This window comes from Lithobates pipiens, unplaced genomic scaffold (assembly GCF_037356315.1).
Source record: "Lithobates pipiens isolate NorthernLeopardFrog02 unplaced genomic scaffold, aLitPip1_a1.2 Scaffold_23, whole genome shotgun sequence".
NCBI lineage: Eukaryota > Metazoa > Chordata > Amphibia > Anura > Ranidae > Lithobates > Lithobates pipiens.
Window position 1 is genome coordinate 26406268 of NW_027507785.1, and position 26354 is coordinate 26432621.

The 26354-nt window shown below is 42.8% G+C and overlaps 1 protein-coding gene across 3 annotated transcripts in view; it reads left to right on the forward strand.

Annotated features, from left to right (window-relative positions):
* The window catches only part of PAK1 (p21 (RAC1) activated kinase 1), a 122211-nt gene that overhangs the window by 18007 nt on the left and 77850 nt on the right, over positions 1-26354 (forward strand). For all 3 annotated transcript variants that reach the window (XM_077451372.1, XM_077451374.1, XM_077451373.1), the window contains exon 2: positions 20707-20925. In XM_077451372.1, the coding sequence (XP_077307498.1) occupies positions 20730-20925 (196 nt within the window). In that variant the 5' untranslated portion in view covers positions 20707-20729. The remainder of the gene's footprint in view (positions 1-20706; positions 20926-26354) is intronic.

Sequence of the window (26354 nt, forward strand, 5' to 3'; positions counted from 1 at the left end):
ATAGCCAAATTTACCACCCTAACTCCTCCCACAGCTTTTACACTACATAGACAGTAATATACCGAAAAGTGCGGATTGTTCCCGATTGGTGTGCTATTACTTTGTGGAATGTTTCGCCAAATGGTTCATGAAATATTGTCGTTTTTGCAGCGAAATTTGGCCCATAGGAATGAATGGCGAAATGTTCAAAACTAGAGTGGGAGGTGACAAAAGCTGACAACCCCCCCATGATCAGACAAAACATTATAACCACCCCATAATCAGCCAAAACATTATGACCACCCCATGATCAGCCAAAATAGTATGTCCACCCCATGATCAGCCAAAATAGTATGTCCACAACATGATCAGCCAAATAATTTATGACCACCCCATGATCAGCCAAAACATTATGACCACCCCATGAAAAAAAAATAATAATAATTTTTGAAAAAAAAATCATTTTTGAGAAAAAAATATCATTTTTGAAAAAAAATTTCAGCTCTTTCAGCTAATGATGGGACTTCTTCAACTTTTTTACTACTATTTATACTTTTTAAAATATTAAGCTTTTTAACACTTTTCACAGTTACTCCAGCCACTCCCCCCAGTTACTCCGCCCACTCCAGTAGGTGAAGGCAAGAACACTTCACACAATTTCCCCAGAAATTGTAGACTTTTTAGTTCATGTTAATGTTGCTAGAGCCACCCAACAGATTATATATATTTTTTTTAAATACCCTCCCCCCCCAGGTGTTGCCTTGCGACCCTCGGACTTTTGGGTGTATGTGTAGCTCTACGTTCCTAGTCAGTCCCAGCACTCGGAGAATTCTAAATGACCCACCCTTGGAGTATCCATCAATATTTAATGCTTTAAGAGACAAGCTGTTGAAGCGGATGAGTAAAAATGACCTATTTATTAGCTAAGTAATCCTCCACGGGTGGTTCCAGGCCATGGAAATCCCTGAAGAACATTTACCCCATAAAAGGTCCACCTTGTTCCGGGAGTAGGCTGGTTCTCTGAGCTCAGTGGACTCGGCATTAGAGGAGAACGTCTTGAGTGGATGTATTATCTCTGAGCGGCCATTAGTCAGATGGGGCTGAGCGCGCTGGATGAATACTCCGCAATGTCCTTTGTTGGAATAGACTTTACAATGGCTCAGTGTACGGGAAAAACACAATCGCTTAACCTTTTCATGTCTGCAGGGGGGGGGGGGCTTTGTGTCTTTGTGCGTTTTTTTTTTTTTTTTTTTTTTTTTTTTTATAGTCAAAATGTTTTAATGGTTTGAGGTCAACTCAAATCTCGTAAAAAAAAAAATTATAGTGCCTTGAAAAAGTATTCACACCCCTTGACATTTTCCACATTTTGTCATGTTACAACCAAAAACGTAAATATATTTTATTGGGATTTTATGTGATAGACCAACACAAAGTGGCACATACTTGTGAAGTGGAAGGAAAATGATAAATGGTTTTCAAAATTTGTTACAAATAAATATGTGAAAAGTGTGGGGGGTACATTTGTATGGCGCCCCCCCCCCGGAGTCAATACTTTGTAGAACCGTCTTTCACTGCAATTACAGCTGCAAGTCTTTTTGGGGGTGTCTTTACAAGCTTTGTACATCTAGAGCAGGGATATGCAATTAGCGGACCTCCAGCGGTTGTAGAACTACAAGTCCCATGAGGCATAGCAAGACTCTGACAGCCACAAGCATGACACCCAGAGGCAGAGGCATGATGGGATTTGTAGTTTTGCAACAGCTGGAGGTCCGCTAATTGCAGATCCCTGATCTAGAGAGGGACATTTTTGCCCATCTTTCTTTGCAAAATATCTCAAGCTCTGTCAGATCGGATGGAGAGCGTCTGTGAATGGCAATTCTCAAGTCTTGCCACAGATTCTCAATTGGATTTAAGTCTGGACTGTGACTGGGGCATTCACGGACACCCGCTGCAGACTGCAAGTGCGGTGCGTTTTGAACACGCTGCCCAGGGAATGTAAATGTTTTAGCTGTTTTATTTTTATTGTTTGTTTTTGTTTTTTTAGCCTAGTTTTACGTTGACATTTTGAAGTACAGGTCTACTGTAAGTTTTTGTTTTTTTGTTTTTTTTTTCAACGGTATATAGGAGCAAAAACAGGTCAAATTGACATCAAGTAAATACAAGTTTTAGGTATATTACATACATAATGGCTATAATTCCATCCGGTGATCAAATCCTCTACAACTGATGTGTGCCTGTCCACCCCCAACATGGATTATAACCTTTCTTAACCGAGAATACTGCATACATATTTTCTGCGGACTCAGTGGTCTCACAATGGCGGTCCGGGGTCCGAATGTGGCCCTTTATCAGGCTCTTGGGACACTATTCCTCCCACTGATACAAGACACTCTTCCTTCAACACCAACAATGGGACACGATCCCTCCCACTGACACCAACAATGGGACACGATCCCTCCCACTGACACCAACAATGGGACACGATCCCTCCCACTGACACCAACAATGGGACACGATCCCTCCCACTGACACCAACAATGGGACACGATCCCTCCCACTGACACCAACAATGGGACACGATTAGAGGTCGACCGATATGGGTTTTTCTCTGGCCGATGCCGATGCCGATATTTAGAAATCATGGCGGCCGATATATGATGCCGATTTTTTTGGGCCGATATGTTAGGCCGATTTTATTTTATTTATTTATTTTTTTCCTTTTTTTTATTTATTATTATTTTTTTTTTAATCCCCCTTGATCTAACACACCTTTCCCACTGGGGTGTTTTTCAGGCGCTTTTGGGCTAAAAATAGCGCCTGTAAAGTGCCTGCAAAATGGCTCCCCTGCAGTCTGTGTGAAAGACAGAGTGCTTTCACACTGAGGCGATGCAAGCAGCATGTTTGGAGCGGTGTATACCGCTCCTCCACCACTCCTGCCCATTGATATGAATGGGCACCACTGCCGAAGCGCATACAATGCGATTTGGCAGCAGTGCTTCATGGGCGCATTTAACCTCTTCCTTGGCCGCTAGCTGGGTTATATGTGCCCCACTAGCAGCCAAATAGCACCGCTAAAAAGATGGTAAAGAGCCGCTAAAACTTGCGTTTTACCATCAACGCCTGCCCGCTCCAGTGTGAAAGCAGTCTTCATAAGTGATACAGAAAATTTCTTACATTTAAACATTTATTAAACAAAACAAACCTCCAATCAGTTTACTTGTATGTATGATTTAGATAAAAAAAAAACAAAAAAAAAAACTATATATTAAAGCGGAGGTCCACCCTAAAATGGACCTTCCGCTCATCGGAATCCTCCCCCCCTCCGGCGCCACAATTGGCACCTTTCAGGGGGGAGGGGGGGTGCAGTTACCTGGATAATCCAGGTAACTGCACCCACTTCCGGGATAGCTCTCTGCGGAAAAGGGGCGTAGATTACGCCCCTTTCCGCAAGTGCCCGCCCCCTTCCGCAAGTGCCCCACTGCCTGCTGGGAAACACACAGATCCCAGAGGCAGCGGGGACCGTCCTTATTGCGCAGCGCTACTCGCGCATGCGCAGTAGGGAACCGGGAAATGAAGCCGAAAGGCTCCATTTCCTGATTCCCATACCCAAGATGGTGGCGGCAGCACCCGAGTACCGATCTAGAGATCGGCTTCGGGTGCCGACATCGCGGGTGCGCTGGACAGGTAAGTGTCACTATTTTAAAAGTCAGCAGCTGCAGTATTTGTAGCTGCTGGCTTTTAAAAAAAAATAAAAAACGCGGAGTCCCGCTTTAAATAAAAACAGGTAGTCAAAACTTTTGTACGAAAAAAAAAAATGGGCTAACTTTACTGTTTTTATTTTATTTTTATTTTTTAAATGGTGTATTTTTTTCCCCAAAAAATGCATTTGAAAGACCTCTGTGCAAATGCCATTGCAACAACCGCTATTTTATTCCCTAGGGTCTCTGCTAAAAAAATATATATAATTTTTGGGGGGGTCTAAGTGATTTTCTGGCAGAAAATACAGGATTTTTACTTGTAAGCAACAAGTGTCAGAAAAGATTTAGTCTTTAAATGGTTAAACTGAGAACTTCTACACACTGAGATGACTTCATTCATTCAAGTGTAAACATTGTATCATTTTGTTCTTTTCTTGGCAGCCTGCCCAGAGAGGAGGAAAGACGTTTCTATGGCAACTTACACTGACTTCTATTAGAGAAGTCATTTCAAAGTCCTGCTGCTGTTCTATATCGGCTTTTTACCAGCACAATCGGCCGATGCCGATTAATTAAAAAACGGCAAATATCGGTCGACCTCTAGACACGATCCCTCCCACTGACACCAACAATGGGACACGATCCCTCCCACTGACACCAACAATGGGACACGATCCCTCCCACTGACACCAACAATGGGACACGATCCCTCCCACTGACACCAACAATGGGACACGATCCCTCCCACTGACACCAACAATGGGACACGATCCCTCCCACTGACACCAACAATGGGACACGATCCCTCCCACTGACACCAACAATGGGACACGATCCCTCCCACTGACACCAACATTGGTGTACTATTTCTTCCACAGACAAAAACTGCAAGGCCCTCTTCCTCTCACTAGCATCAATTATTGGGCACTATTTCTTCCCCTAATACCAACAATGGGGCCAACAACAGGAACTTGATGATGACCCTGGATCAGTGGCATCACTAAGGGGGGGGGGCACACCTGGGTGACCCCATCCCGAGGACGGTGGAGGGTCCTGGGTCCCCGAAGGCAGGGCTCTTTTCAGTCGCAAGGAGCCCGCACCGCACTAGCCCTGATTTAGACTCTTCAGTCTCGCTGCGGCTGCCGCCTATCACAAGCCCGCCTTCCCAAGTGTGACAGTCTGAGCAAGCAACTCTCCAGGTGGCTGCACACTGAATCCTCCTCCACCCACCGCCCAGGTGCATGAGGGGAAGGGGGGGTCTGTACTGGTGAAGGAGGAGGATGGTTTGTCCTGGGGGTGTTGGGGTCTGTACTGGTGGAGGAGGGGGTCGTATGTCCTGAGGGGGGGCTCTGTACTGGTGAAGGAGGAGGATGGTTTGTCCTGGGGGTGTTGGGGTCTGTACTGGTGGAGGAGGGGGTCGTATGTCCTGAGGGGGGGCTCTGTACTGGTGGAGGAGGGGATGGTTTGTCCTGGGTGAGGGGGGTCTGTACTGGTGGAGGAGGGGGTCGTATGTCCTGAGGGGGGGGCTCTGTACTGGTGGAGGAGGGGATGGTTTGTCCTGGGTGAGGGGGGTCTGTACTGGTGGAGGAGGGGGTGGTTTGTCCTGAGGGGGGGTCTGTACTGATGGGGGGGTCTGTATTGATGGAGAGGGGGGTCTGTACTGAGGGAGAGGGGGGTCAGTACTGATGAGGGGGTCTGTATTCATGGAGGGGGGGGTCTGTACTGATGGGGTGGTCTGTACGGATGGGGGGTCTGTATTCATGGAGGTGGGTCTGTACTGATGGGGGGAGGGGTCTGTATTCATGGAGGTGGGTCTGTACTGATGGAGGGGGGTCTGTATTCATGGGGGGGTGGTCTGTATTCATGGGGGGTGGTCTGTATTCATGGAGGGGGGTCTGTACTGATGGGGAGTGGTCTGTATTCATGGAGGGGGGTCTGTACTGATGGGGGTGGTCTGTATTCATGGAGGGGGGTCTGTATTGATGGGGGGTGGTCTGTATTCATGGAGGGGGGGTCTGTACTGATGGGGGTGGTCTGTATTCATGGAGGGGGGTCTGTATTGATGGGGGGTGGTCTGTATTCATGGAGGGGGGGTCTGTACTGATGGGGGTGGTCTGTATTCATGGAGGGGGGTCTGTACTGATGGGGGGTGGTCTGTATTCATGGAGGGGGTCTGTACTGATGTAGGGGGGGTGCACTGAGGGAAGGGGAAGTCTATACTGATGGCGGAATCTGTACTGAGGGAGGGGGGGTCTGTACTGAGGGGTGACTATAGTTGTTTTACCACACCGGGTGACACCAACCCTAGTGACACCACTGGTTCTGCCCTTTTAAACCCCATTCCCACCTGAGCATTTTGTCCACATAACAAGTGATGTCACAGACAGGGGCGGACTGACAACTCATGGGGCCCCCGGGCAATAGGAGATTATGGGGCCCCCAGGCAATCAGAGATTATGGGGCCACATAGTATACACAAACACATAAACAGTATATAATCACACACACAGTACACACAGACATGTTTCTATTGGCTGAGAAGGTACTGGCGAGGTGGGGCAGCTATAATCTTGGGATTTACATACTGACCCTGGTTTTTACTGGGGCTGGCAACCCTGATAGGGCCCCCTAGTGGCATGGGGCCCTCGGGCAGTGCCCTAATAGCCCAATGGTCAGTCCGCCCCTGGTCACAGATGATACTGTTTTCTATTGGCTTATGCAAAGATTCCTGAAACTCAAATGCTGTAACAAAACACGCAAAAAAATAAACAAAAAAGCTAAAAAAAGTACAAAAGCGCAACGCTCAGGTGTAAATGCAGCCTGAGAGAAGCAGAAGGAGGCATTGGGGGGAATTGTAATGTTTTTGAGAGATAATAAATACCAAGTAAACGGACCCATTACTTAGCGTGTGTTTATATTCTCTATATTAAATTTTTTCCCCTGTGTTTGATACAAAACACCTTTCTAATGAGTTGCATGGCACGTCGCTCGCACCTCTTATATTTAGCTCGGTGACGCATGGTGATGAGAACAGCCTACAGATTGTTTTGCGTTCTTAACCCTTCTGTCATCATTGCAGTTTTGCTGGGGGTTTTTTTTTTTTTTTTGCACACATTTACCACATGAACCCTGGACCTTTTTCTGACACTTTTTTTTTTTTTTTTTGTTCACATGTAAAAATCTGTATTTTCTTTGCTCGAAAAATTTAGAGCCCTATAAATATTCCCTGTGATCACAATAGGCAGTGACCTATCAAGATTGCTTTATTCCATTTTTTTTTTTTTTTACACTCTCTTTTATTTTATTTTTTAAATCATTTTTATTGTCATCATAGGGGATGCAAATAACCCCTGAAATAGCAATAGGCAGTAACCTGTCCGGGTGCTTTAATATTTGTTTTTTCTTACATTTTTACACTGTCCCTTTTTTACTTTTTTTTTTTTTTATCACTTTTATTGTTCTCAAAGGGAATGTAAATATACATGTGATAGTAATAGGCCAGTGATGGGGAACCTTGGCACCCCGGATGTTTTGGAACTACATTTCCCATGATGCTCATGCCCTCTGCAGCTTAGGTGAGCATCATGGGAAATGTTGTTCCAAAACATCTGGGGTGCCAAGGTTCACCATCACTGCAATAGGCAGTGATGGGTTCTCTTTACTGAAACATCTGGATTCTATTAGACCCCAGATCTCTCCTCTGCCCTTAAAATCTTCGGATCATACCAAGTTCAATATGTTTTATTTATTTATTTTTTTTTTTTTTCAAACCACTAGGGTTTGTTTACAACTGGCAAAATGCTTGTTGCTTCCAGGTTCTTAGACCATAGAGATGATCAGGAACGTTTTGGTCTTGATCAGCTCTATGGTCAGTGGGACAGAAGAGACCAGAAAGGGGTGGGGGTGGAGGGGGAGGACATTCCCTCCCACCACTTGTAAAAGCAATCCAGCAGCTAAATAGTCACTAGGATTGCTTGTACAAGCAAGCCAACCGCCGGCTGAAAAAAAAAAGACCGGGATGATGTTTGCAGCTGCAGGCATCATCCTGGTATAACCAATCAAATCCAGCGATGTACTGGTATGTCGCTGGTCTGCAGGTGGTTACAAAATAATTTAGAAGATCACTTAAAGAGGGATTCCACCCAAAAAAAAAAATATTAAAAGCCAGCAGCTATAAATACTACAGCTGCTGACTTTTAATAAATGGACACTCACCTGTCCCGGGTTCCAGCGATGCCGGCAGCCGAGGCCGATCGATCGCTCGGCTCTCGGCTGCTGTCGCCACCATTCTAGGTGAGGGAATCAGGAAGTGAAGCGAATCGGCTTCACTTCCCGGTTCCCTACTGCGCATGCGCGAGTTGCGCCGCGCAATAGGAAATCTCCGCGCTGTCACTGGGACCCGTGTGTGTCCCAGCAGACAGCGCGGCAGGGCAGGAAATGGCGTAGACTCCCACGGGAGTCTATGCCCGGGAAGTGGGTGTAAATACCTGTCTTTGACAGGTATCTCCACCCCCTCCCCCCTGAAAGGTGTCAATTGTGACACCGGAGGGGGGGAGGGATCCGATCAGCGGAGGTTCCACTTTAGGGTGGAATCCCGCTTTAACCACCCCATCCCCCCCCACCCCCCCTATCCCAAACATTATATATATTTGAATGCAGACACCCTGGAGAATAAAAGAGTGTCAGTTCCAATTTTGTATGTCATGCGATATTAGTGCAAAGGTTTATATCAAATGCAATTTTTTTTGTTAAAAAAAATACACTAACGTTTAATTCCATTGTGCACGAGCACAATATATTACCCAGTTTGATTGATATGCCCCGTACACACGATCGGAAATTCCGCCAGCAAAAATCCGATGTGAGGTTTTGGTTCAAAATTGCGACCGTGTGTACGCTCCATCAGACTTTTGCTGGTGGAATTCCCGCCAGCAAAAAATTGAGAGCAGGTTCTCTACTTTTCCGACGTAAAAAGTTCAGAGCTGAAATTCCGATCATCTGTACCAATTCCGACGTGCAAAATTCCTGCGCATGCTCGGAAACAATTTGACGCATGCTCGGAAGCATCAAACGTAATTTTCTCGGCTCATCGTAGTGTTGTACGTCACCACGTTCTTGACGGTCGAAAGTTCCGAGAACTTTTGTGTGACCGTGTGTACGCAAGCCAAGCTTGAGCGGAATTCCGTCGGGAAAAAAAATATCCAAGATTTTTCAGACGAAAACTCCAATGGTGTGTACGCGGCATTAGAGTATAAAGGACAAGGTTGCGCTGAGTATATAGATACCAAACATGTTAAGCATATTAAAATTGCGTGCGCCCGTGAAATGGCGAACCACTACCCTATATTCTTCATAGGTAATGCTTTAAAAACCCCCTACAGGTCATCACCAGTTTGGAGCGAACGGTGAGGAATTGGCCTGGTATTATCACTCGCTCCGGCATGCTTGGCGATTTTGTAACGTGCAGCACAATCTACATTTTTTTGTGTGTTGGCGCCCCCAACGTGTGTTTACATTCAAATGAGTGTGTATGGGGGGGGGGTTTCAAATTCTTTTTTTTTTGTGGGGGGGTTGCAATGTTTTCATTTTTTGGGGGGAGAGGTACTTTTAAGTGCTTGGGTGCAACTTCATTTTTTATTTTTTTTACATTCGTTTCTTCCCAAGCCAAGTCCAAGTTCTTCCCAAGTTCGGCCCAAAAAAGTGACAGCCGAACCCAGATGTGATGCAATACACATTACTACCAGGTTCTTACTGAGAGGAGAGATCAGTGAATGTAAGTTTGCTGGTCTCCCTCCCCTCCACCCAGTGGCATACACTAAACCAAGCAACGCAGCGGCTCAGGGCTGTACCCATGAAGCGACTGTGATGCTTTGCATTTATGGTGCGGTAGTTTTATAGGTTAAAGCAGTAGCGGAGTCTGACCAATCGGGTAGGGCAAACCCACATACCGGGGTAAAACTTGACAGTGCAGAACCTGGTGCAGCTGTGCATGGTAGCCAATCAGCTTCTAGCTTCAGCTTGTTCAATTAAGCTTTGACAATAAAACCTGCAGGTGCAGGCATCATCCCGGTATAGGGAAAATCTTTTTTTGATCCCCTGCAGATCCTTAAAAAAATAATAATAGCAATTCATGTTTTTATAATGCGGTCCGCTGAAAAACTGTCAGGCGGACCTGATCGGAAATCCCGTGTAAAAGAGGCCTTAGTATTTGATCCCCTACCAACCAACAATAATTCTGGCTCCCACAGACTGGCTACAGTAGGTGCTCATGTGGTACACAGATTAGTCCTGTCAATGTAAGAAGGTTCTCCTAACGACAACTTATGTGTATAAAAGACACCTGTCCACAGAATCTCTTTTTTCCATTCAAACTTCACCATCATAGGCAAGACCAAAGAGCTGTCAAAGGACGTCAGGAACAAGATTGTAGACCTTCACAAAGCTGGAATGGGCTACAAGACCATCAGCAAGAAGCTTGGTGAGGAGACAACTGTTTTAGTGATTATTCGCAAATGGAACAAATATTATATCATGTGATGTAAGGAGGGACTCTACTGTGGGCACCTGCGATGTAAGGGCGGACTCCACTGGGGGCACCTGTGGTGTAAAGAGGGACTCTACTGGGAACACCTGTGATTTAACCATTCATCGCCCTCGGTCTGGAACTCCATGCAATTTTGCCTCATGGGGTAAGGATGATCTTGAGAAAAGTGAGGGATCAGCCAAGAACTACACGGGAGGGGCTTGTGAATGATCTCAAGGCAGTTGGGACCACAATCGCCAAAAAAACCATTAGAAACACAATACACCGCCATGGATTGAAATCCTGCAGCACCAGCTAGGTCCTCCTCCTCAAGAAGGCCCATGTACAGGCCCATCTGAAGTTTGCTAATGGACATCTAAATGATTCAGAGAAGGATTGAGAGAAAGTGCTGTGGTCAGATTAGACCAAAATTGAGCTCTTTGACATTAACTCGACTGCCCGTATTTGGGGGAAGGAAAATGCTAAGACCCTAAGAAGACCATCCCTACTGTGAAGCACGGAGATGGAAATATTATGCTTTGGGGCTGTTTCTCTGCTAAAGGTACGGGCTGACTTTGCCGCTTTGAGGGGCCAAAGGACGGGGGGGGGGCATGTATTCTAAAATCTTGGATGAGAACTTTCTTCCCTCAGCCAGAACACTGAAGATTGGTCCTGGATGAGTCTTCCAACATGACAATGACCCAAAACATACCACCAGAGCAACAAGAAGAAGCACATTAAGGTCATGGAGTGGCCTAGACCTTAATCCTATAGAAATTTTATTGAGGAAACTGAAATTTCGAGTTGCCAAGTGACAGCCAAGAAACCTTCAGGATTTAGAGAAGATCTGTAAAGAAAAGTGGACCAAACGTCTTACCTCCTGTGCTTGCCAACAAGGGTTTCTCCACCAAGTACGAAGTCATGTTTTGCTTGGGGATCAAATACTTATTTTACTCACTGAACTGCAACTCCATTTGTAACATTTGTATTGTGTTTTTTTTCTGGATTTTTGGCTGATAGTTTGAATTTATAGACCCTTCATTTCTTTATAAATGGGCAAACTTACAAAATCTGCAGGGGATCAAATAATTATTTTCTCCAATGTAACCACTCCTACCCGAGGACATCATATGATGTCACACAGGTGGGCTTAAATAAAAAAAAAAAAATAAATACTCAAACACAATTTTGATTAAAAAAAATGTATAGTTTCCCTTCAATTCAAGTATGTCTCTCATGGAAAAGTCAACAAATGTTGTGGTTTTTTTTTGTTTTTTTTTATATTTTTTTTTTTCAATGAATGAAGCTTCCGTAAAGTTCTTAGGAGGCATTTTTGATTTGAATAAAGCTCAGAAAAAAAAGTGGATTTACTTTTTAACATGACTGTATGTGTAATGTACAATTTAAACCTTTTTGATCTCCAAACCGTTTTAGTTTCCTTTAATTAAAAAAAAAAAAAAAAAAAAAAAAATATATTTTATGACTTTATTTATTTTTATTTCTTTTGGGCCCCCACCTCACATTGAAATGAAGACGAGCATCCTACTCCCCCATGTATGCATATTTTCATCTTGGCCGGGCAGTGCTTCTCGCTTGGCTGCCTATCCACAGCCTCAAAAGGTCCTTCAAAGACAAATATTGGCAAGTGAAGCTGGTGATGGAGGAGGGGCGGCCTGTCACCTAATAGAGTCATACAGGCATGGCTTGGATCTCTTAATTGTTTTATTGATTAAAAAAAAAAAAAAAATACAAATCCATTTTCCAATTATACATTGGATACAAAATATATCATAAAAATGTTTTTGCTCTTTTTTTATTTTTTTTTATTTTTTTGGTGGTCATGCATGTAAACTACGATCCACTGTGGCACATTTTGGTTTTGACGAAATTTCTTGAAGACCTCATTATAAAAACATGAATTGCTATTATTTATTTTTTTGTTAAACCTATGAGCGTTTTTCTGGATTTCCGAAATGGGATACTTTTTATTTTTTTCCTGCTCTCTTTAATCTCCCCGGGATCTCGGGGGCTTTGGTTTCGCCATAATTGCCCTTTGTCCCTCTGATCCCGTCAGGGCCATTGCTTCCTCCTTTTTTTTTTTTTTTTTATAGATGGCCGTCAGTAATTTGACGCGCAGGCTATAACTCACTTTCTGCGCCCGCGTTTATTTATAGACTTTATAAATCAGCGCACCACCTGTTATTATATACGACCGCGCCGCTTTGGTTTTCAAAGCCTGGGAAAATTACAATCTCCAGCCGGGTCTGTAATTTGCTGTCGCGAGGCGTGAGATTTCTGATGAGCAGATGGAGGTGAAGTTTACTGGCACTATAAACGGAGACAATGCAGATTTTGTTCTGTGTGATCTCTGGTGAAGTGCCCTGGGAGATGTCTCCTCACCACGAGACGGTTTTCTGACTTTATAAGATGTTTAAACATTCAACTGGTAAACGGTAACTATATGGTCTTTACCAGGGGAAATTATTTTGGTTGGCTTTATGGTGCCGCTCATGGCCTACAGGTATGGCGTTTAACATCTGGAAACAAATGTTATCTCTGTCATGTTGTAGTGAGCCCATCCCCCCTACAGTTAGAATCACTCCCTAGGACACAGTTAACCCCTTGCTCGCCCCCTAGTGTTTAACTCCTTCCCTGCCAGTGTAATTTACACATCAGTCAGTGCATTTTTATAGCACTGATCGCTGTATAAGTGACAATGGTCCCAAAAGAGTGTCAAAAGTGTCCGATATGTCTCCGCCTTAATGTCACAGTCATGATAAAAAAAAAAAATCGCAGATCACCGCCATTGCTAGTAAAAAAAAATAATAATAAAAATGCCATAAATCTATCCCCTATTTCAGGGGATTGCTATGCAATTAGCGGACCTCCAGCTGTTGCAGAACTACAAGTCCCATGAGGCATAGCAAGACTCTGACAGCCACAAGAATGACACCCAGAGGCAGAGGCATGATGGGACTTGTAGTTTTGCAACAGCTGGAGGTCCGCTAATTGCAGATCCCTGCTCTATTTTGTAGACGCTAGAACTTTTGCGCAAACGAATCAATATACTCTTATTGAGATTTTTTTATTTTTTTAATCAAAAATATGTAGAAGAATACATATCGGCCTAAACTGAAGAAAAAAAAAGTGTTTTTTTATATATATTTTTTGGGGATATTTATTATAGCAAAAAGGTAAAAAAAATTGCTTTTTTTTATTTTTTTTCAAAATTGACGCTCTTTTTTTTGTTTATAGCGCAAAAAATAAAAACTGTAGAGGTGATCAAATGCCACCAAAAGAAAGCTCTATATGTGTGGGAAAAATAAAGACGTAAATTTTTGTTTTTGATGTAACAACACACGACCGCGCAATTGTCAGTTAAACCCACGCGGTTCCGAATCGCAAAAAAGTGCTGTGGTCAGGGAGGGGGTAAAATCTTCCGGGGCTAAAGTGGTTAAACTGGAAGTCCGCTTGGGCTTTGAAATCTGATTGGGTGCTATGAGTCATTGTGCTAACATGATTGGTCTTTGGATCACATCAGTAAAAGGAGAATAGATTAAAAGGGTGACCTTGATGGGTTTTTTTTTTTTTTTGATAAAGGGATGGCTGTGCCAGGGTGACAACACAGGAAAAAAAAAAGGGAGGACGGTTGTCACCCTATAATAGGGAGGTGCCTGAAGAGGGACCTTCATGGTAGCATCACTAGGTATTTGGAGGGGTCCCAGTAGGTTAAAAAAAAAATTGTATACCTGTACACCATGAGCGGCTGAGTGCCAGCATCCTGTGCACCTGGCTTGCTGGTGTGTACAGTCCCACAGATCAGATGTTGGTAATCTCATATGTGGTAGTTGTCCTCTTGTGGAAGGGTTGGTGTAGATCCTCCATACAGGGATGAGACTCATGGCAGAGCAGAGTGGGGTATTAGCCAAATAGGCCTCTTCTGGTGTGTACAATCCCAGAGGCCTACACTGGTGGCAGATCAGATGTTGGTAATCTCATCTGTGGTGGTCCTTTTTTGGAAGGGTTGGTGTAGAACCTCCATACAGGGATGAGGCTCATGGCAGAGCAGAGTGGGGTATTAGGGAAATAGGCCTCTTCTGGTGTGTACAATCCTAGAGGCCTACACTGGTGGCAGATCAGATGTTGGTAATCTCATGTGTGGTAGTTGTCCTCTTGTGGAAGGGTTGGTGTAGATCCTCCATACAGGGATGAGGCTCATGGCAGAGCAGAGTGGGGTATTAGGGAAATAGGCCTCTTCTGGTGTGTACAATCCTAGAGGCCTACACTGGTGGCAGATCAGATGTTGGTAATCTCATGTGTGGTAGTTGTCCTCTTGTGGAAGGGTTGGTGTAGATCCTCCATACAGGGATGAGACTCATGACAGAGCAGAGTGGGGTATTAGGCAAATAGGCCTCTTCTGGTGTGTACAATACCACAGGCTTACACTGGTGGCAGATCAGATTTTGTTAATCTCATCTATGGTGGTCCTTTTGTGGAAGGGTTGATGTAGAACCTCCATACAGGGTTGAGACTTATGGCATAGCAGAGTGGGGTATTAGGCTGATGGGATTTGTCTCGGCTCTCCGGCCTCTCCTCCCGCTCTTCTCTGCGGTACAGCTGATGTCTCTCCTGCAGGTGATTCCCCCATCCACAGCCGCAGTCACCTTTTTATATGCAAATTGGAGTCTTCTAGGAACTCCGGCTATCTTGAGTCTACCATCTGCTGTCCCAGAGGGGGCTGTGTATGGCGTCCCCGGGGTGTCTTCATCAGAGAGGGCATTATCCACTCCATCTTCACTAAATCATTTATAAGAGACAAGCCACCCAGGGCCAATTTATCACTTCCATTCTGGGATAATGTAGAGGACCTCTAAATCTAAAGGACAAAACAGAGAAATAAATAAAACTTGTGTGTGTGTGTGTATGTGTATGTGTGTAATATAAATATATATATATATATATATATATATATATATATATGTGTATATGTGTGTGTGTGTGTATGTATGTATGCATGTATGTGTGTGTGTGTGTGTGTGTGTGTGTGTATATATATATATATATATATATATATATATATATATATATATATATATATTATATACACACACACACACACAACTAACAATAATATTAGTACTAATAATTATTATATATATATATATATTATAATTATTAGTACTAATATTATTGTTAGTTGTAGTACTACTACTGTTATTAACATTATTATTAGTACTGCTAGTATTAACAATACTATATTGTTATTACTACTACTGTTATTGATAATACTATTATTATTATTATTGCTGCTACTACTAATTGTGATGCTCATTATTCCTATTACTATTACTAATATTATTGTACCATAATACTATGATTATTACTACTGCTTTATTATTATTATTGTATAAAAAATAATCATAGCAGTATTATCAATAACAACAGTAGTAGTAAAAGTAATAACATTCATGGTAAAATGAATAATACTAGTGGTAGTAGCAGTGCTAATAAATAATCATAGTAATAATATCAATAACAGTTGTAGTAATAATAATAATACGAATAGTATTATTAATAATAGTAACAGTACTAATAATATCAACAACAGTAATAGTACTCATGTTAAGAATAATAGTGGAACTAAAAGTAGTACTAATATTAATAATAATAATAATAATAATAATAATATTACTGAAGTGGTATACTGACAGAATACTTAGCATGCCTACACTTAACATAAAAAACTCATACTAAAACTCATTTATAGATAGCAGCTTGGGTAACTGTATTCTAAATAACGGGGGTCACTTTATAAGGGGGCACTTTGATGGGGCTTCTGATATTAGGGGGCACTCTGATAGGTACCCTGATGTAAGATGGGACTCTGATGGGGACCCTGATGTAAGGGGGCACTCTGATGGGAACCCTGATGTAAGGGGGCACTTTGGTGGGTACTCTAATGTAAGATAGAATCCTAATATAAGGGGCACTCCGATTAATAGTCTGATGTAAGGGATACTCTGGGTACTTTGATGTAAGGGGGCACTCTGATGGGGACTCTGATGTAGGATAGGACTGTGATGGGGACTATGATGTAAGATGGGACCCTGATGTAAGGGGACCCTCTGATGGGGGCAATTGCTATAAATGTGCACACCAATGAAGCCAGTTGATGTAAAGGGACACTCTGATGGGGATACTTGATGTAAGGGTGAGTACATTTTACAGAGGGGGCAATTTGTACTGTGGGAAATTGTATCTTATCAAGGGAAATGTTTGTGCAGGAAGAGGGGGGGGGGCATTATTTACTCCTGTGTCGGTTAATAATAATAATTATTATTATTATTATTCAGGATTTATGTAGCGCCAGCAATTTACGCAGCGCTTTACAATATAAAAAGGAGGCAATAAAGTTACAATACAAGAGGATTAAGAGGGCCCTGCTCAGAAGAGTTTACAATCTAATATAATAATGATCCCTTCACTTGATATTACTTACTCCTGACCCCTGCACTCTGCATTACTTCTGACCCCTTCACCCTGCATTACTCCTGACCCCTGCATTACTTACTCCTGACCTCTGTATTACTTACTCCTGACCCCTGCACTCTGCGTTACTTGAATTCCTGCACTCTGCGTTGGTTAATAATGACCCCTGTACTTGATGTTACTCCTGACCCCTAAACTCTGTGCTACATACTACTGAACTTTTGAAAGTAACATTACTTACTACTGACCCCTGCTCTTGTCATTACTGGTTACCCTTGAAGTCTGCATTACATATTACTGACCTCTGAACTCCGTGTTACTGACTCCTGACGGCTTTACTTACTACTGACTCCTGAATGCTTCAAACCTTCCTTGCTATTTAATGGAGCCTTGCTAAGACATCTCCTTAAAGAATAAAATGAAATAAAACATGAAGTGCCCTGCGCCCTGGCGATCTTTGTCTTCTTCCATCCTATTCGAGTAGATCCCCCATTCCCCACCTCTCCAGGACTGACTTCCCCTGGGTTGGATCCTCTGTCCTGTTTTCCTCGCTGTCTGTGGCCCCCCAGCAGGGGAGAGGGAAATATTTGACTTGCTCAGCAAGTGAACCTTGCAGAGGAATCTCGCAGTCGGTGGGAGCGCCGGGGGGGGGGGAGTGAGTGAAAGGTAAACACCGTCTGGGTTCTTTGGCTTGGGCCTGAGAATGAACAGCAGGAAAAGTACATTTAGGCGAAAGGGAGGAAAAGCAGGGAAGAGCGCGAGGAGATGGGAATAAGAAGGAGATGAGAAAGCCCCACTAACACGTTGGCCCCCCGGTTTTCACCAAGCCCAGCATCATTCCGTTCTGAAGGCCCCGGGTCAAATGAACCCAACAATGTTCCAGCTTAGCCCAGTATTGGAAAATTACAGGTTCACTTAGTCATCTATTAATAATGTTCCTGCAGCCTAGATAAGAAGATGCCTGCAGAGCAATGATGTCATAATAGGAAAGAGTTCTCATGTTGGTCGGCTCGGGGTAAAGTTCATATTTATAGATTGTATTGCAGGAATTCCCCGTCAGATTTACACTAGAATTCCTCATTGGTAAACCCTTTGTAACTTTTTCTATTTTTGTTACTTTCCTTTCCTTTTCTCTGCTCTTGTCCTGTAGGTCTAATACCTGCACGACGTACAATGCTTTTAAAGCAGACTTTGCATCAGATATCCGGAATTTGAAGAATGTGTTTATGGAAACCAGTATCGGTAGTAGAGATCAGCATGGAATTCTGAAAGTTCGTTCTTGACAGACCAACCTGTTTAAAATGCTATGAGGAAGTGAGCTTTCATCTAGATCAGATGCCCCCAAACCCCAGGCTGCGGACTGGTGCCAGTCCATTGCCCGTTGGGGGGGGGGGGCTGGGCCACGAGGCGGCCAGGGAGTGAGTGGGATGTGGGCAAGCGAGGTTTGATTTGTATATTTGTATTTGCACCCGCTGGTGTTGACACCTGGATCCGCCTCTTGTCGGGTTGGGCTTAATATTTCAATACTGTCAGGATCTCACCATGTTGGCCGCCATGTTCACATTCCTGATGTGGTCTCCAGAGCAGTTCAGTCCAGAGGGGCTCAGGAAATTAAACTGAGCTGCACTGCCTTGCCATTGTGCCACCTACAGTGCCTTGCAAAAGTATTCAAACCCCCTCCCACCCCCTTGGAATTTGTTGTGTTTTGTTGCCTCGGAACTTGGAATTAACCACTTCGCGCCCAGGCCAATTCTGACATTTCTCTCCTACATGTAAAATTCATAATTTTTTTGCTAGAAAATTACATAGAACAAATTACAAACATTATATATGTTTTTTTAGCAAAGACCCTAGAGAATACAATGGCGGTTGTTGCAACTTTTTATCTCGCACGGTATTTGCGCAGCAATTTTTCGAACACGTTTTTTTCAGAAAAAAAAACAGTTTCATGCTTAAAAAACCCCCCCCCCCAAAAAACAGTAAAGTTAGCCCAATTTTTTGCATAATGTGATAGATGAAGATACGCCAAGTAAATAGATACCCAACATGTCACGCTTCAAAATTGCACGCGCTCGTGGAATGGCGCCAAACTTTGCTATTTAAAAATCCCCATAGGCGACGCTTTAAAATTTTTTGCTGGTTACATGTTTTGCATTAGAGAGGAGGTCTATGGCTAGAATTATTGCTCTCACTCCAACGTTCGCGGCGATACCTCACATGTGTGGTTTGCACACCGTTTTCATATTTGGGGCGGGACTTACGTATGCGTTTGCTTCTGCGTACAAGCTCACGGGGACAGGGGCGCTTTAATTTTTATTTTATTTTTTTTATTGTTAATTTTACTTTTATTTTTTTAGTTTGACATTTAAAAAAAAATAATAATTTGATTACTTTTACTTTTATTCCTATTACAAGGAATGTAAACATCCCTTGTAATTGGAATATGGCATGATCGGACCTATTTACAGTGAGATCGGGGTCAATAAGACCCCATATCTCACCTCTAGGCTGGGAAGCCTAAAAAAAAAAAAAAAAACGATCACGGCTTCCCAGCCAAATCGGCGCCATTATTTTGAATGCAGAGGCCGGGCGTGACGTCATAACCTAGCACCCGGCCTCCGAACGATCATAGAGACTCCGGGGACTTATGGTGCAGGGAATCGCTGGCTGAAAATGCCGATATCTGAATGATGTCTGTGGCCTCAGGTATCATTCAGATATACCCCCGGAAAGTCAAGGACGTCCCTGGACGTACCTTGGGCGGGAAGTGGTTAACATGGATTGTTGGAGGATTTGCATCATTTAATTTACTGGACATGCCCACAACTTTGAAGGTGTTTTTTTTTTTTTTTTATTGTGAAGCAATCAACAAATAGGACAAAATAACAGAAAAAGCCAATGTGCATAACTATTCACCCCCCTAAAGTCAATACTTTGTAGTGCCGCCTTTTGCGGCTATCACAGCCCCAAGTCACTTTGGATAAGTCTCTATGATCTTGCCACATCTTACCACTGGGATTTTTGCCCATTCCTCCTTCCAAAACTGCTCCAGCTCCTTTAAGTTGGATGGTTTGCGCTTGTGAACAGAAATCTTTAAGTCTGACCACAGATTTTCTATTGCTATATTTCTATATCCCCTCCCTTCGGAGACTGGGCCGCAGGGCAGTATTCCAACATGATAACGACTCCAAACACACCTCCACAATGACCACTGCCTTGCTAAAGAAGCTGAGGGTAAAGGTGATGGACTGGCCAAGCATGTCTCCAGACCTAAACCCTATTGAGTATCTGTGGGGCATCCTCAGACGGAAGGTGGAGGAGCTCAAGGTCTCCAACACCCACCAGCTCTGTGATGTTGCCATGGAGGAGTGGAAGAAGACTCCAGTGGCAACCTGTGAAGCTCTGGTGACCTCCATGCCCAAGACGGTTAAGGCAGTGCTGGAAAATAATGGTGGCCACATAAAATAATGACATTTAGGGCCCAATTTGGACATTTTCACTTAGGGGTGTACTCACTTTTGTTGCCAGCGGTTTAGACATTAATGGCTGTGTGTTGAGTTATTTTGAGGGGACGGCAAATGTACACTGTTATACAAGCTGTACACTCACTAATTTACATTGTAGCAAAGTGTCATTTCTTCAGTGTTGTCACATGAAAAGATATGTGAGGGGTGTACTCACTTTTGTGAGATACTGTGTGTGTATGTATGTATGTATGTATGTATATGTGTATATATATATATATATATATATATATATATATATATATATATATATATATATGTATGTGTGTGTGTGTGTATGTATGTATGTATGTATGTATGTATGTATATATATATATATATATATATATATATATATATATATATATATATATATATATATATATATATATATATATATATATATATATATATATATATATATATAATACAGCAGTGATATACACTAATTAAATGTGAGAGCCCTTATCTTGGTTGGTCTTTCTTCTCACTGAGGTCCCTCTTTACCTTCACACAGGAGCAGATCTGGTGGTGCAGAAGATGTCAGACGGCATGATAGGGAACACTGACAGTCCGCCAGCCCCGCCCCAGCGGAGCGCCAGCACTTACATTGGATCAAATTCCAAGGACGGCAGCACTGTAAGCCACGTCTCCAAACCACTGCCTCCGAATCCAGATCAGCAGAAACCCAAGTGGAAGCCCACGCTGTTCCCAATCTCTGGAACTGGAGATAAAGGTAAAACTTTGGCCATATTTATTTCGGCTGAGCATTTTACCAGCCATAATTCTGCTTATTGTATTTCTTGTGTGCAAGGGATTTGGGGAATTTCATAAACCGGCTTCCTTCGTTATTTGTGTATTCTTAAAGCCCATTTTTTAATTTTTACTTTTAACCAATTGTTACGTTACAAAGGAGCCCAGATCAGCTTAAAAATAAAATAAAATGTATCCGTACCCCTTACCTTCTATCCAGAGCTGTCCCCCGCAGTACACATACACTGTGAGCAGAGTTTTGGTCCCGCCTCTTTAACGGGTCATCACAATCATGGAGGACACCCACCACCGCAGAGGGTGAAGAGGACCCATCTCATCACATGACCAGTCTAAAGGGATCTGGAAAACATAGGTATATTAAAGTGGTTGTAAACTTCAGATGTGAAATATGAACAAAGCATGTCCCCCCTATAGTGTGTGCTTCCCTCAATTCAAAGCACTAAGTGTCATTTCTGTCTGCTACTTCGTTCCTCTGTTATCTGCATGAATCACTTCTGACACATTTTTCTGACACCCAGAGAAAAATGGTGGCAGATGACCTTAGCTCTAGCACACAGCCTGTGGTTGACAGCTTCATCTCTGTTCTGTGTGAAGGAGGGGGTGGGGTTGTCCTTTCCTCCCTTCCTTCCAATCCACTCTCACAGCTCTGCAGAATTTAATCTTAACTCCCCGCCCCCTGCTTTCTGGAAGCTTGGACAAGCAGTATACATTCTGCATTTTTGAACTGATGTAAAGAAGAGAAGACTGCAGATAAACGGATACAACTTGTGTAGGAGGATTTGTTTCATCTCTGTGTATCACCTGAGGCCAGTCACTTCACTGGGCATATGGAAGAGTATACAACCACTATAACCCGTCTTGGACCTAAGACTTGCTACATAGGTCACAAAAACTTCATCAAAGTACATAGGACGTATGTAGGATGCCTTCAACATTTCCCGCTGTTGCTGTTGGGCTCCTTTCACAGGGGCCCAGGGGATCGTAAAAACAGGCAGTTGATCCATGTTTTTACTGCCCTTGACCCCCCCCCCCCCCCCAAATAAGCATGCCACACCAATAGGTACACATTGCCGCAATGTTTTGCATCACAGTGCAGCAATTTTGACGCGACAAGCTGCACTGCCTGTCAAAAAGCGCGTATATAAATAATTAAGTCCATGCCACATGGCACATAGGAAAAAAAAAACAGGCATCAGAACACCTACAACCCACCTTTCGCTGTCCTCTGAAAAGCGATCCCCAGTGGATTGCTTTTCGTTTGGCATGATAAACACTATGGCTAGTGTGAAAGGCACCTTAATTGCAGTGTATGTCTGTCATTAAATACAGACCTCCTGAACAGGGTTTGTAAACACAGTTAACGAATGCGATTCAGCGATACAAAGTAACAATAGCGTTCCTTTTGGGATTCTGGTTTACTCGTAGGAAGATCAGAGGAGTGACGTTTTGATTTTCATATGTCTGTTAAAGCGACATTACAAGTAAGAATAAAAAAGTGTTTTTTTCATATGATGTCGGTTAACCCCTTTATAAATGGTTGTGGCTCAATTACACTTTTGTCGTCTTTTGAAAAGCAAACCGCGGTGGATCTCTTCTTTTCCTCAGGGCGGCTGATAGGTGTTCAAAAGGCGCCTCCTAAATGCCTGTTGTATTTTTTTTATTTTTTTATTTTTTTCTTGTCGGCTGAATTGACCTTTTTTTTTTTTTTTTTTTTTTTTTTTTTTTTTTATATATATATTTTTTTTTTTTTTTTCAGTCTCTTTATTGAATTTTTTCTTTTGTATCTTATAAATATTCAAAACAAAAAATCGAGAGTATTTACCTTTTTTAATAGAAATACCATGCTGCAATTGCAAGAATAGTATTTGGCTCATGGTTGTGGCACAGCCTCATGCAATTAAAGGGGTGGTGGGGGCAGCAGTTGGAGGTGGCAATACAACTCAGCTGCCTATTTTTACTGCCCTCCAACCTCAGGTGTAAACTAGGCCTATTTTATGGTATTTTAATTTTATTTTTTTGTCTGGTCCTGGTGAGGTTGCTGGGCCTGTAGGCAGTAGCTGAGTGTGCCTTTACTAATAGTAGATTCATTGAAGATTAATGACACCATCCTTTCCTCCTTTTCTGTTTTGTGTTCAATGAAGCAGTTGGCCATAGCCGGGGATCTAGGTGGGCCTATCTCACCAATGGAACTCCTAAGTGGGGGGGGCGCCTATCTGGTGATTTGGGTGGAGTTGGTCTTTAACCATTTCACCCCCCGAAGGATTTGCCCCCCTTAAGAACCAAGCTATTTTTTGCGATACGCCATTATGTTACTTTAATGGACAATTGTGACGTACGCAAAAAAAAAGGAATGTCCTTTTTTTATTTTTTTTGTCACATATAGATTTGGTGGTATTTGATCGCCTGCAGTTTTTTATTTTTGCGCTATAAACAAAAAAAAAACGACATTTCTCCGGAAAAAAAAAAACACAATATTTTTTACCTTCTGCTATAATGCATATCCCAAAAAAATAAAAAATAAAAATTATATATATATATATATATATATATATATATTATAGTATATATGTATTCATCAGTTTAGGCCAATATCTATTCTTTTACACATTTTTGGTAAAAACAAAAAAAACAATAAGCGTATAAATTGATTTGAAAAACGTTAATGGGGAGCGCTAATAAACAACATATAATAGTGAAAATAAATAAATTAAAAATGAAATCATTAAAATATAAACAAGTTTGTGCACACCAGCCTGCCTACTTAGAAACACCAAATACCTAGTAATTGGATATAGTGCTTTAGAAGATCTAAATAAATGCCAACAGTGATTGTGCAAAACCAATAAATACACCTGACATATATATTGATTGGTTTGCACAAAAGTTTGAGCGTCTACAAAATAGGGAAAAGATTTATGGCATTTTTATTATTATTTTTTTTTACTAGTAATGGCGGTGATCAGCGTTTTTTATTTATTTTATTTTTTGGGGGGACTGCGACATTGCAGCTGACAGATCGCACCCCTAACTGACATTTTTGACACTTTTTTTTTTTTGGGGAACCAGGGACATTAATTCAGCGATCAGTGCTAAAAATATGCACCGACCTTGTACTAATGACACTGACAGGGAACGGGCTAACATCAGGGGCGATCAAGGGGTTAAATGTGTTCCCTGTTTGTGTTTTCTAACTGTATGGGGGACTGGAGAAACGCACAGATCCATCTTCCTAGAAGACAGATCTCAGTGTCATCCCCGGACTGAACAGAGATCTGCCTTGTTTACTTCGGCAGATCACTGGCGATGTCTGCTGGACCCGCTGATTGGCTCCCCCGCTGGCCAATCGCAGTGCGCGTGCCCACGAATGCTAGTGCACGAACCGCCGCACCGGTATGCCGATTTGAGCAGCCGAGCCACCTTGCCGCAGTGCATCTGCAGCAGATGTTCAGCAAGCAGTTAAAAAATGGTTGTAAACCTCAGAAATCAAATATGAACAAAGCACATCCCTCTATAGTGTGTACTTGTCCCAATCCAGAGCACCAAGTGTGATTTCTGTCTGCCGTTTCGTTCCTCTGCTATCGGCATGAATCGTTTCTGATAAGTTTTCCTGACACCAAGAGAAAAATGGTGACAGGGGAGGGATCTCCAACAGATTGACGGCCTTAATTCTGTTCCTATGTGCTGTGTGGAGGGTGGGTGTGTGTGTCTTTTCCCTTCAATCAGCTCTCAGAGCTCTCCTCGCTGAGTGTAACTTCAGCTCTCTGCCCCCCTTTTTTTTCTGAACTCTCAGACAAGCTTTATAAATTCTGGAATTTGAACAGATGTAAAGAAGAGAAGGCCGCAGATAAACAAGTACAACTTATGCAGGAGGATCTGTTTAATCTCTGTGTATGCCCATCGCCGGGTTATATGGAAGAGTTGACAACCACTTTTAACTGTCTGTTGTCGCAGAAATTGCAGCTTTGTGATTAAATATGTGAGAATTCAACTCTCCCCCACTTCTTGGCTTGTAAACAGAGATATTTATCACTGTGAAATCTGAACAGTCTCTTTTTTCCTATCACTGTTCGGTTGATGCAAGACCTTGTTTTTGTTGTAGTTTTATTGGCACTTTGAACTCTTTATTGTCACATCACAAATGTTTTGGACAAGGACGGCGCCATGGACATCGCCTACCTCGAAGCAAAGCATTGGAAGCTGTTCCATGTAACGATCTCCTAAAAAGTTGTACAAGCTAGGACTTGGAGGAACTGCAGTCTGCTCACATCATTTGTAATAAAGATATCTTTGCCACTCTGAAGCTTCCCTCCAAACACTTTGCATATTGTTTTATTTTTATATATATATATATATATATATATATATACTGCGATTCTTCAAAAACTTCACCCACTCCCCTCTCGGTCACTCTCCTCATTTGAGGCACACTGTACTCATCTCTTCTCCCCTCTAAAGCAGTGATTCTCAACCAGAGTTCTGTGGAACCCTAGGGTTCCTCCAGAGGTTGCTAGGGGCTCCTTCAGCATTGGGCAATTTCTGCCTCTCAGATAAGTTCCCACTCACACCATTGATGTTTTTCTCTATCTGTAAGGAGGTAATTCTTCAAAATGACCACAAGTGTAAGGACCATTCTTCCCACTGACCATCACACTAATGTATCATGAGTTGTAGATTTCGAACTTTTAGCAGCGGTTCCTCGAAAACTGGAGAACTATTTTGAGGGTTCCTCTGTGTTGAAAAGGTTGAGGAAGGCTGCTCTAAAGCCTCGTACACACGATCGGATTGTTGGCCAACAAAGCGTCAGACTTTTCTCCGAAGGGCGTGTGACGGGAACTTGTCTTGCATACAAACGGTACACAATTGTCGGCCAACAAATGCAAACGTAGTTACGTACTACGTGGAATCTCAGCTCTTGAGTGCCACCCTTTTGGGCACCTTCTGCTAATGTCGCGCACTGATTCTGAGCATGCGTGTTTGTACTTTTGTGTGACGGACTTGTGTACAGATGATCGGAAAATCTGACAACAGACCGCTGTCCGCTGAAAATTTACTAGCCTTTGTTGGCGGAAAGTTGGCCTACAGTTGTCTGATGGAGCGTACGAACGGTTGGATTTTAGGCAAACAGTCTTTTATTGTTCGTGTGTACGAGGCTTAAAGCAGAGTTCCAGTCCTCCAAGTCAAATTCTTCTTTTTTTTTAAACACCGCTGTCATTTGTTCAACTTTTTCTGCCACATTTAGCTAGTGCCTAATAGTGCATTTCGGTTAATTTCAGTTTCACATAAAGAAAGACTACCTTGATCTGGGAAGCTGGTTGGGTCCTTGTCTACTGTGGGCATCTGAAGCCCTCTGGTATCTATTTCCGGGACTAGGTGCAGCTGGCTACCCAGCAA